The 13,297-nt window shown below is 42.0% G+C and overlaps 1 protein-coding gene across 1 annotated transcript in view; it reads left to right on the top strand.

Moving 5' to 3' along the window:
- The window catches only part of TRPM1 (transient receptor potential cation channel, subfamily M, member 1), a 148,236-nt gene that overhangs the window by 62,635 nt on the left and 72,304 nt on the right, over nucleotides 1-13,297 (top strand). Inside the window, exons 19-22 of the mRNA XM_006872161.1 lie at nucleotides 2,689-2,811; nucleotides 3,007-3,138; nucleotides 5,752-5,880; nucleotides 8,866-9,117. Of these exons, the coding sequence (XP_006872223.1) occupies nucleotides 2,689-2,811; nucleotides 3,007-3,138; nucleotides 5,752-5,880; nucleotides 8,866-9,117 (636 nt within the window). The remainder of the gene's footprint in view (nucleotides 1-2,688; nucleotides 2,812-3,006; nucleotides 3,139-5,751; nucleotides 5,881-8,865; nucleotides 9,118-13,297) is intronic.

Here is a 13,297-nt window from a genome sequence, read left to right as displayed (position 1 = left end):
TCAAGTGTGTCAGTGGTAATGAGGTTGGCCCAGGATCAGACATTGTTTTGTTCTGCTGTGCATGGAGTCGCTATGAGTCAGTTCCAACTCAATGGCACCTGACAACAACAACAATATAATGTGGGGATCAAGAGACTATCCAAGGTTGTTAAAACAAAAGATAGAGACTCCAATGCATCATGTAAGATTACAAAGGTAACTATGATAGTTAAGGTTTGGTACCAACCTTACTGGACCAGGATTCTCAGTTGCTGAGCAGTTAAGATGTACTTATCACCTCCATGATGACATCTAATAGAATACATTTATCCCAGGAAATGACCTGATGTAATCAATTCTAATATGATATAATTATTCAATAAATTCTATGTCCTCACTTCTAGAATGTTACTGGAGTCATGGTGTGCTACTGTTGAATAATGAGTTGAACTATAATGTCAGTTTGAACCACAAGATCGGTGTTTCAAACCCACCAGCCTTTCCTCGGAAACCCTATACAGGATCACTATGGGTCGAAACCAACTAGACGGCACTCAACAACAGCAACAAAAAAATGATGTTAATGATGTTAGACACAATCTACATGATTAGGTTATATCTTGAACCAGTCTCTTTTGAGATACGAAAGAAGAGAAACCTACTACCATCAAGATAGAAGAGTCAAGAGTGAAGTGCATCCTTTCTTCTGGAATCCCTGCATTGTGAAGTTCCTAGATCCAGGGAAAGATTGATGTCAAGATGTATGAAGAACTCCAAGGAATAGTGAGCCTACAGAGGGTGAAAGAAGATAAGGACCTTTCTGTAGAGTCAACAGAGAGCAACTTTCCTCCACAGCCAGCACTCTGAATGGAACCTTCTAGCCCCCTGCACTGTGAGAGAATCAATTTCTGGTTGTTAAAGCCCCACCACCACCACCACTACATCACCACCACCACCATCACCTACCACCACCACCACCACCACCACTACTACCTTGTGGCATGTCTGTTATGGCAGCATTATATTACTAAGATGGTAACTTTATAGGAGCCAAAAATATTGATGTGGCTATTAACAAGGAGAAAGGAAGTGGGATGGGATGAAGTAAGATAAAGTCTCACCTAAGATTAGGACGTCAAAAGATAAATACTTAAGTTAGCAAAGAAATGACAATATAAAACATTATTTCTGTTGTGCAGAGATAAGGAAAGATCAATAAGAACTAAAAGTAGAAATCGTTCAAAGGAATTGTTTAGAATATAATTCAAAAAAGTGTCCTATCAACCTGGAGCAACTAGAGGAACAGAAGATACTTCTTGAAAGAAAGGCCAGCAGGAAAACTTCAAAACAAAAATGGCAGTCTGATTGGCTGAAAACAAGCAAGTTGTTCCCTGGGGAGCCATCAAGGCAAGCAATCAAGTCCCTTCAGGACAAACCCTGCTCCAAGACTGAAACTCAAAGGAAACACACAAGCAGACATATAAGCTTGCTGGTGACCCCAGTGGTCTACTGGTGAGTGGAAGATGGGGAAAGGCAGCAATGAAGAAATGGGCTGTGTTCCACCATGTTCCACAGACTCCTGTTGACCTGGAGATGAGAGAGAGAAAAGGAAGTGTGGTGAGACCTGGGGACTCCTGAGACCATGGGCAAGGATATACATAGCCACAGAGGGCTAGAGCTAAAAGTGAAGGATCCAGCTGATATGAAGTGAGGGGAGATGCACAAGGACACCCAAACTTGTAGATTGTACCCATTTGACCTAGCCTAGATGGCTTCATAATCAGAACTTGACTAGAGGAAGATAAAAAAAATTTTCGATGAAGGAAACAAGTGTAAATTGCTACAATTTGATGGACTTGACCTATACTTATGGATATAGTAGCTCAAAATACCAACTGAGAGGGAAGGAGTCTTCACATCAAGGATCAATCTCATCCCCTCTGTACACAGGGTTGATAGGGATGGACAACTTAGACATTGGCTACCTAAAATGGGGAGTTATAAAGGCATGAAGTGACTGGCTTACAAGAGGGAGCTTAGTTTCAGAGTGTGCAGGAAAAGGTAGAATCCCTACTGAATAGTTTTCACCTTGTCTAGATGGGTCTGGTGAAAGGAAATGGGGATAAGATTCTTATGATTCAATAGTGAGTAATTGTTATCATGACTAATTACGACTGTCACAACTGTAAAGGTAGAAGTTTTGTAACAAAAAGGGGAGAGTAGTTAATCTTACATTTCAGGAACAGAGGAACCTAGGACCATAAGAGGAATGTAGGACCCTATCCAGAGAACCAGCTATACCAGAGATGGTGACATGGAGAGAGCAGCTGAGGACTCCAGACTCATGGAAAGAGAAAGGCTGTGTGCTGGTGGTCATGAGGCAGGCTTGCAGAATGTGCCCCTTGGTTGTTTAAACAATTACATATTCCTGAGTGTTGTTGTGTACATCGCCCTCCTCAAAAGAAAAAACCAGAGGGAATAGAAGCAAATACTGTTGAATGATGATGCACGGAGGAGACTGTAATCATTGCAATGAAACGATGAATGTAAAACTGATGTTTTCCCATGTAAACAATCACTCAATTCATAATAAAAACTGTAATTAAAAAAAAGTCCAAGTGCTTTAGGTCATTGACTAATGTTGAAGGTTATATAACAAAATATTAATTGACATAGATGATAAACAGATTCCTTTCTCATCTTACATAGGTTATAATGGGGATTCTTCTCCCCCCCACCATCTTGTTTTTGGAATTTCGTACCTACGATGACGTCTTGTATCAAACATCCAAGGAAAATGAAGATGGCAAAGAGAAGGAAGAGGGAACCATGGTCAGTGTTACCCTTGGACATAAGATGGTAACTTGCTCTCATTTCCCAAATTGTTGTCATTTCTCTTACCATGAATTTCTAACTCTCAGTACTTGGAAGATATCTTTATTTGTTACTTTAAAAGGCACCCATCTATTAAGTATTGTGCATCCCCCTTTAACAACCTGTTGCTTTATGCTGTGCTCTATTTTCCAGGGTGCACATGCAGACGCTGATTCAAGGAAGGGGGATGAGGAGAATGAGTACAGAAAGCAAAGAAGTATTCCCATTGGAACAAAGATCTGTGAATTCTATAATGCGCCCATTGTCAAGTTCTGGTTTTACACAGTAATGCAATAATGCCTTCTCATTAGCATGCAGCTATTTTTTGTGGGTGCTTTGTTTTCTTTTTAATAGTTAAACAACAACAACAAAAAAACTCCATTGACCTCAAGTTGATTCTAACATATATTGAACCGATAAAGGTTTTCTAAGACTGTAAATCTTTATGGAGTAGACAATTTTATCTTACATAGAACAACTGGTGGGTTTGAACCATCAACCTTTTGGTTAGCAGCCCAGCAACTAACCCACAGCCCCACCAGGACTCCTTCTTTTAATAATTGGATAATGTCAAAGTCAAGAAAAAACATCAAAGGCTTTTAAAAGTCTTTAAAACTTAATAGACTTGAATTATGAAAACAAAACTAGGACTAGTGGATAACTAACTAAAACAGAATCAGCTATCTTGTCATGTTGTTGTTGTTGTTGTTGTTTAGTGCTGTCAAGTCGGTTCCAACTCATAGCAACCCTGTTTAGGGTTTCCAAGGAGCGGCTGGTGAGCTTGAACTGCCAACTTTGTGGTTCAACACAACATTCCATCCAGTGCTTTATCCCACAGTTTCATACATGTGTATGTATTATAGGTAGGAATAGGAAGCCTAGTGGTAGGGCAGTTAAGCATTCAGCTGCTAACTGAAGGTCAGTTCCAAATAAGAAAGATGTAGTAATTTGCTATCATTAACACTTAGCGCCTTGGATCCCTACAGGACAGGGTCACCATGGGTTGGCTCCCATTCGACAGTAATAGCCATTCTAGCCATAAATACATCATTTCATAAAGCAAATTAGTTACATTGTATGTACTTAAGTTGAAGGATTTTTAAAAAAATATTTCAGAAATGGGACATTTAGAAAATTTTATTTTATTTTTAAGTGAACAAAGTGACCATTTTTTAATGGACGGACTCACAGATTCTAGCAAGCAGGGCTGAGCCTAGATTATAAACTCCAAGAATAAGAGAGGAAATCAAGGCTTCTCTTCTCTGAAGTGGACCCCAAGCTGGTCAGTCACAGCATCCTGCAGCCTTTCTAGCAGCCACTGTCTTGACAGATCAAGATGGCATGGCATGCCCACAGGAGCAGCCTCAGGGGTGGCCAGGGAGAGAGTGTTCAGTCCCATGGTCCAGGATCCACCGGGGAAATCCCAGGTATCAAACCAAAGCCCACAGCAGGCAGGCCCTGGCACCAGGATTCCATTTGACTGGATGGGATAAAATGATGGGACTTGAGAAGCCTGCTCCCAGCCTATGGACTGGGCAGTGGGTGAGGGTGAGTGGTGGGTAAGGAGAAGAAAAGCTCTGGGGACGGCACCTCAGAGCTGCTCAAGGACTCAGGGGAAACTTGGGCTGGCAAATGGCAGACACTCAACCTTTTGGTCACCATACCTGATGATGAAGGTGAAGCCTCTGTCATCCACTCTCTTCAGCTCAGAGTCAGCTGAGGATCTGGGCTGAGCCCAGCTGCAGAAGAGCTTGACCATTGGTATTGCTGAACATGGTCAGCCAGCAAACGCCATCCTGAGCTTCTCACCAAACCCTCTGAACACAATCTCTAGACATGAGGGAAGATGTCTACACATTATATAGCTTTCCTGAAGATTCTGACATACCTAAAAGTGTGAGAACTCTTGTTCTAATCATCCCACAAGGAATAGATGGTGGATACAGGGAATTTTACCATCAACCTCAGTGGTGGATTCAGGTTTTATTGGACCTAAAATTTAGATGGTTTGATGGATGGGATTTGGGGATGGGGAGAACATTTTTTAAAAAACCACAAATATACAATTGCTAGGGCTTCCTCAAGACTTGAAGCCTTGGTGTGGCACTAAAGAATAAACACTGGACCATAATGTTGGTTTGAACCACAATAGCAGTTCAAACCCACCAGCAGCTACTTGGAAACTTTATAGGGTCCCACTGAGTCAGAACCAATTCTATGGCCCTTAACAACAACACCAACCCAAGACTTTGGAAGGGAACTGTCCCAGTAAGTGTGCTGAAACCAAAGCTTTGTCAGCTTAACAGTGACTCATTCCACACAACCTCCCTCCATACCTCACCCACCTTCCATCTCCAACTCAATCTTTTCTCATCATGAAGATCGAGGGAACCCTAGTGTAGCACAACACACAGCATATCACTGCTAACCAAGGGAATTCATTATGCTCCCAATCAGACAACCCATCAAGAGCATCTGTCTTCTCCCACCCTCCCATTAGTGGTAAAAGATTCAAGAGGGGAATTTTCCAGCCAGTGAGGAGGAAGTAAATTTTCCAGTTTCCAAGAATATAAGAGACATGCTATTAAATTATTAAAAGTTTCATTATCATAACTTTATGCAAATTCATACCTTTCCCCTGAGAACGATTGTATGAATACATCTTCATGCAATAAAAAAAGAAAGAAATATCAAAGCTCACATCTTGATAGAATGCCTCTCAACCTGCTTTGAATTTCACTACTGCACTGGTGACTTGAACAGAAGGCTTCTTCTAAATGAGTCCGTCACGTTGTAAATGAAGATTTGATTCAGAAGACGTGTCAACCTCAAAATAGATTTTCAAAACCATCTTTTCGCACATTACCAAGTACCACTGACAACTGCTTTTTCTTTCAGCTCTCATACTTGGGCTACCTGCTGCTGTTTAATTACATTATACTGGTGCGGATGGACCGTTGGCCCTCATTCCAGGAGTGCGTCGTCATCTCCTACATTGTGAGCCTGACCCTGGAGAAAATCCGAGAGGTAAAAGACTCTAAACACCCATCCCAGCCCCATTAACCACTGGCCTCAAATTAGATACAGCTTCTTATTGCAAAAACATTTTATAAACATTATACGTGCCATGAGAATTTTCTCTCAGAGTGTCACGTTCTCAAGTTTATTTCCACTCACTATTTTTCTGCTTGCTGCTGAACTTGAAAAAACGAGCAAATCAAGACACAAGGCAAAATAAATGATGGTCAGTGATAAAACAGCTTGGAAATGTTCTGGAACCTGAAATGTACCAACTACTATAACTGGATACAGATTTGGGCTCAGCTTTCTGGAAGTCCAAACTAGAAATACAGAGATGCAGGAGATGAAATATTTCCTGTGACTTGGGAACCTGAGTTGACTGTTTCAGGTCAGGTGCCTCAACCTGTGCTGGGAAATCTTGTACAAGTGATTTATTAAGGAAAGAGAGGAGTGGGTACTAAGGTGAAGGGTGGTCTGAAGTGGAATATGGCCCCCCACCTAGTCCTGAGACGGCTCTGAGTGTATTGACTCTGTTTCACTTTGAACCAAGGGAGTAGATTTCTATAATCCACCTCCATATGCCATTGGTGCCAACTAGAGACACACCCACTGCGTTGGGTCCATTCCAACTCATAACAAGTTCCTAGGAGAGAGTAGAACTTCCTCATCGGTGTTCTAAGGCTATAACTCTTTATGGGAGCAGACTGCCTCACTGTATCCTATAGAGTAGTTGGGGGTTCACATTGCTGGCTTTTCAGTTAGCAGCCCAGTGCTTAACCCTCTGCACCATGGAAAGGAGGCTCCAATTACCCAAGGACAAGCCTCCTGAGGAGGTGGTAGGTTTGAGTCTAACTGTAGTACAGCAACAGGTGGGGATAGGCACACACACCTGGTGAAAGGACCCAAGGTGTCTGGGCAGGATGTCAGAGCATCTGCTGCAGAGAAAACAGTATTTTCAACTAAATGTTGAAAAAGAGCAGACCCTATCTAATGACCTCTGTAGGGTTTCTAAGGAGTGGGAGTTTAAAATGCAGACTTTGCCGCTCAAACTGACCTTGTGGCCCAGTGCTTGGTCTACAGCGCCACATCAGGATTCCGACCCTAGCATTGTCATTGTTGTGAAGTGCCATAGAGTCAATTCCGACCCATAGCGACCCAGTGGGGTTTCCAAGTAGCAGCTGGTGAGCTTGAACCACTCACTTTGCAGTTCAAACAACTTTGCAGTCTGATGCATTAGCCCACAGTGCCACACCAGGACTTCAGACCCTTACATTTCAGAGTGTTTAATACTAAAGTGTAAACCAAAGAGGCAATCTCTACAGACGACAGAGGAAACATGGGCCAGGTACTTTTCTTTCTAATATAATCTGAAACTTTTACTTCACTAGATTAGTTTATGAAGAGAAAGTTTTTATATAAGAAAAAAAAAAAACAAATAAAAAACTTGAGCCAAAAGAGCAAACAACATAATTCAGATTCTTTCTCCAGTTGATATAGAATCAGTATCATTATTTTGCAGACTCTTGGTGTGGTGCTGTGGGATCAACACTCAACTGCAAACCACAAGGTTAGTAGTTCAAACCCACCCATAGCTCCTCAGAAACCCTATACAGAGACACTATGACTCAGAACCAACTGAACAGCACTTAACAACAACAACACTATTACTCTGCAGTTAATACTGACCCTCTTACTGAACTAGAAACTATGACTGAGAATCTCTACCAGGTAGACTGAGTTTGATGCCAATGGTGTCTAACAACAATGAGTCTCCAGTGAAAAATCTGAAAATCCCTGGGTGGTACAAATTGTTTGCATGTGGCTACTAAACTGAAGGTTGGAGATTCAAATCTACCCAGTGATGCCATGAAATGAAGGCCTGGTGATAACTTCTATAACAGAACAGCCAGGAAAACCCTCTGGAGCACAGCTTTGTTCTGAAACACATGGGGTCGCCACGATTGAAGTCCACTGAATGGTAATGGTTTTTTAACGAGAGCCTGACTAACCAAAAAGTTGTTGTTGTAAAGTGTCGTCGAGTTGGTTCTGACCCATAGGGACCATGTATAGGGTTTCCAAGGAGTGGCTGGCTGGTGAGCTTGAATCACCAACCTTGCAGTTCAAACGACTTTGCAGTCCAGCACGTTAACACACAGCACCACACCAGGAAGCTGCTCCTGAATTATAACCTGTTATTTCCCTAATAAACTCCTTAACTGTGAGTACTGTCTATGAGTTTTGTGTTTTGTGTGGCCATTGCAATGAACTAACAAACCCAGCAGAGAAGGAAGGAATGACTGGGAGGAATAATTGGTGTCAGAATTGCTAAGGGGGAAAAAATGGATGGAGAACGGAGGCAAGTCTGACCTGGGCCTCAGAGGAAACAGCTAATGTTGATTCATCCCCTTCTGAAGTTAGAAGAGTGTGGTACCCTGCCCTACTATTATTAGAATGTCCAAACCATGCTGCTTGTTCCATTTTTCCAATTCTACTCTGAGGAAGTGTCCTTTTCCAGAACTACTGCAGGAGAAAATCAAGTTCAATTTTCTCCTGACCTCTCACATCTGAGTTCCAAAGGAAATTTGCCAAAAAAATATCTCCAAGTCTAATTCTGCCATATCCCTTGGGGTGGACTCTCTGTTTTCTCTCCTATGCCAAGTCTGCAATATTAGCTAGCAAGCACAGGTCCAGATCATTTAGAAAAAGAAATAAATAAAAACAAAAAGTCTTTAAGCACAGTCAGAAAGATGTAATTTAGAAGGCATTTCCTGATAGCAATATTCATAAAACACTGAATCGAGAAATACAGAGGACTCCTTGGAATTCCTCTGTCTGGACCTCATTCTCTGCCTGAGAAGATTGGTGTTTAGAGCAGGAAATTGGGCCAGATACCCTGGAATGTTCCACCAGTCCTATCCGTCCACAAGTCCAAGAAGACGGGGCTGCCACACAACACTCCTAGTTTATGATTTCTTTGGGGTTTGTTTACAGATCCTCATGTCAGAACCAGGCAAGCTCAGTCAGAAGATAAAAGTTTGGCTTCAGGAGTACTGGAACATCACTGACCTTGTGGCCATCTCTGTGTTCATGATTGGAGCTATCCTTCGCCTACAGAACCAGCCATACATGGGCTATGGCCGAGTGATCTACTGTGTGGACATCATCTTCTGGTATATCCGTGTCCTCGATATCTTTGGTGTCAACAAGTACTTGGGTCCCTACGTGATGATGATTGGAAAAATGGTTAGTACTAACATTTTGGCTGCAGTTGGACATGCGTCTAGGCCTTGGGCTAGGTGGCTTTTGGAGATCCACCTGGTCTTTCATCTTCAGGTGGTTTCTTACAAGAAACATTCTTTGCTCCAAGATGCACAGTTAATAAATTCATAAAAACCAGTTGATAAACATGAGTTGAGAACCACATGTTAGGCATGAGAAGGGAAACGAAGATAGATATCGACTCTTCTTTTCAAGAGTAGCTGAGTTGTCTAGTACTGCTACGACAGAAATACCACAAGTGGGTGGTTTAAACAAATAGAAATGTATTGTCTCACAGTGCAGGAGACTAGAAGTTCAAATTCAGAGCACTGGTTCTGGAGAATGGTCCCTGTCTCTTTTAAGTAGGTGTCATAGTGGTTACAAATTGGGCTGCGAACCTTAAGATCAGCAGTTCGAAACTACCAGTTGTTCCGTGGGAGAAAAAAGAGTCTTTCTGCTCCCGTAAAGATTTACAGCCTCAGAAGCCCTGTACAGGATTGCTATGAGTCGGAATCGACTCCACGGCACATAACCACCGACACCAGGCCCAGTATTCCTTGGAGTTCTCGATGTGTCTTGACATCAATCTTCCTCTGAATGTAGAAGCTTCACAAATCAGGGAATCCCTGGTCCAAAGGACACACTCCACTCCTGGCCCATCTGTCCTGGTGGCAGTAGGTCCTTCTTTCTCTGCTTACTTCTCTCTCCTTTTATATCTCAAAAAAGACTCACTCTAACTTTGTAGATTTCATCTGACTCATTAGCATCACAGAAGTAAAGATCTACAACACATAGGATAATCATATCCAAGCACGGCTGATCACATCAGATCACCTCAATGGGAGGAGTGATTACATTACTTATATCTGATCATGGGACATTATTTCATATTAATTGCTGAACCACTGAGAATCCAAGCCCAGCCAAGTTGAAACAAAACTTTAACTAGGAGTTTCCAACCTAGTTGGAGAGAACAGTTCCGACACATAGCAGTCCTGTATAGGGTTTCCGAGGAGCAGCTGGTGAGCTTGAACTGCCGATCTTGCAGTTCAAACCAACTTTGCCGTCCAGTGCATTAACCCACAGCACCACACCAGGACTCCAGAGGAAACATAAGGTCATGATAATTCAAATAAGAATAACAAAGTTTAAGCTAGAGTTCAAGGTAGCAATTGAATAGTTGCCATGATGACCATAATTCATACTGGCACCCTCAGTTGCTCAAAGTGGATGTCTTCAGAAAAGCGTCACCAAGTGAAGATGAATGGGAGGCAGATTTTGGTGTTCACATGAGTCTATTCTCCTCTGGGAACTGGATGAGGGCAGGTCTCAGAGCAGAAATTTAGAAGGAAGCTGTGGGTTAGGCAATTCTGGGGAGGCCCACAGTGAGGCAGCAGGGGGCACCTCAGTCCCCAGGCAGGACCCAGTGACGAAACAATCTTGCTCAATCAAGACAGTGATGCTGGTGGACAGATAGTTACTGTCTCAGGAGTACTGTCCTGGGTTACATAGGAACCCAGGAATGCAGAGTCCTAGAGAAGGTCCTGCTATCAGAACTGGGCAGAAAGAAGGCTCTACCACAAACAACAATGTAAAGACCCAGATTCATGGGCCAGGTGTTTGACCAAAGCAAGCCCAATAAAAGATCTGGCAAGGTGTGTTCTTTCTTTTTTTTAACTTTTCCTTGGAAATTGAGTGAAGGTTTACAGAACAGGTCATCAGTTTTACACTCAACAAATCATATACTTTGATCATTACAAGGATTGCAATCCCCTCCCATGTACCAACATTTAACAGTATTTACCCCTATTCACTTTAATATTACTTTCCCCTGTGTCTCCTACTCATCTTTTCTTCTTGTTGTACGTTGCCTGCCCTGTCACCTATGTTGACATGTGTCTACCCTCTAGCCCGTGAATAATTTTCCCTTCCCCACACCAGTAACCATCCTGGATTGCTTTTTCTTCTTCTTTTTTTATACTTTGAATCAATTACATGTTTTATTTCATTTTGTTGATTACACTCTCCTCCCAGTAACAACAGTTACTGCTTCTACTGTGTGGCTTCCCTTTTACAACTTATTTTTCCCAAATGAGCAAAGCAAAAAGATTTATTGTACACATTCAAAACAATATATATGTATATTCATTTAAATGCTCAAAGGGCACATTTTGCAAGCCAGCCTCCTGCCCGCAGGCACACAGTCTTTCTCAGTCCATGGGCTTAGAGTCCTTAGCTCCTCTATCTCTCTGTGCCGTTGCCTCGGCCACCATCTCTGCTGTCACTGCTTTTCTGGGCAAGATCGCAAGCTCCACTCATTCTCTTCCTTTTTGGATAGTCCTGGAGTCCTCTGTTCCTGAAATGAAAGATTAATTACTCCCATCTTTTAGTTACACATCTTCTACCATTAAAGTTGTACAATTAACCTGATATAATTTACAACTGAATCATAAAATCCTATCATCATCATCATCATTTCAGAATATGGACTGAAAGAGGGAAGCTATTCAGTGCATATTCTACCTTACCCTCTTCATTCTGAAGTTTAACACACTCATGAAAGCTTATAAGCCAGTTGCTTCTTTGCCTTTATAGGCCCGCATTTTTGTTAGCCAGTGTCTAAGTTGCCTGTCCCTATCAACCCAGTGCACTGAGGAACAAGTTTGATCCTTATTATGAAGAATTTCTATGATTTCAGTTAGATTTTGAGCAATTGCATCTATAAGAAAAGATCCAGTTCATCAAATTGTAGCAATTTAATGCTTGCTCACAGTTATCAAACTTCTTTGTCTTTGTCTGGTTGGGTTCTGGTCAGCTAGTCATCCACTCTAGGTCAAATGGGTATCATATGCAAGTTTGAGAGTTCTCACATGCTCTCCCACACTTCAGACCAGCTGGTCACTTCACTCTCAGCTCTATCCTCCAGTGGTTAGATCAGTGTCCATGGGCTTGGGAGTTCACATATCTCCCTAAACTTCAAACTGGCCAGACTTTCCTTTTCTTGCTTTCAACTCAAGGTTAATGAGTATTAATGGAACATGGGCAAACTCAGGCCCTGTCTTCATTGCTGCATTTCCCCGACTTCCACTCACAAGTAGAGTGGGATGGTCAGCAAGGTGTGTTTTTGGCCACCTATCTATAGTCCTGCTGACAGAAAAGGGCACAGTGCTCCCACCTCAGAATCAGACCAATACCATAACTGAGGAGGTGTAGTCCTCTTTCAAGATTAGGGGTCACCTGCAAGGGACACCAGGTGATGGAAAGAAGGTCAGACCATTTACAAATTAATTTCTGTTTTAGGGTTAGAAATGCATTAACGTTGCTGTTGTTAGGTGTCATAGAGTCAGTTCTGACACATAACAGCCCTGTGTACAACAGAACTAAACACTGCCTCGACATGTGCTATCCACACAATTGTTGTTACACTTGAGTCACTGTGCCAATCCATCTCATTGGGGATTTTCTACTTTTCCTCTGACCCTCCACTTCATCTGTTTATTCTTTTGGCAGCCCATGGTACTTTCAATTTTCTCCTCCAACACCATAACTCAAAGGCATCAATTTTTCTACAGTCTTCCTTATTCACTGTCCAGGTTTCACATGCTTATGAGGTTATTGAAAATACCATAGCTTGGGTCAGGTACACCTTAGTCCTCAAGCTGACATCTTTGCTCTTCAACACTTTAAAAAGTTCCTGTGCAGCAGATTTGCCTAATGCAATACGTCATTTGATTTCTTTACTGCTGCTTCCATGAGTGTTGATAGTTGATCCAAGAAGAATGAAGTCCTAGACAATGTCAATCTTTTCTCCGTTGATAAGAATGTTGTTTACTGGTCCAGTAGTGAGGATTTTTGTTTTCTTTACATTGAGATGTAATCTATACCAAAGGCTGTGCTCTTTGAGCTTCATCAGTAAATACTGTAAGTACTCTTCACTTTCAGCAAGCAAGGTTGTATCATTTGCATATCGCAGGTTACAAAGTTTAGCCCCAGAAAACCACTGACAATTCAAAGACAGAACTTTCTTTATTTCCAACCAGAAATCACTCTTCTCTCTCTCTCTCTGGGAACATCTGGAGTGAGAACACATTAGATGGAGTAGCTTTTTTCTGCCCTTCCCATCACCTCTCTATCCTTCACCCCAAATCCCTGAGATGATAAGTAA

This window comes from Chrysochloris asiatica, unplaced genomic scaffold, assembly GCF_000296735.1.
Source record: "Chrysochloris asiatica unplaced genomic scaffold, ChrAsi1.0 scaffold00184, whole genome shotgun sequence".
Taxonomy (NCBI): Eukaryota; Metazoa; Chordata; class Mammalia; order Afrosoricida; family Chrysochloridae; genus Chrysochloris; species Chrysochloris asiatica.
Note: the sequence above shows the minus strand (reverse complement) of the source record. Positions and strands in the feature narration are given on the sequence as shown.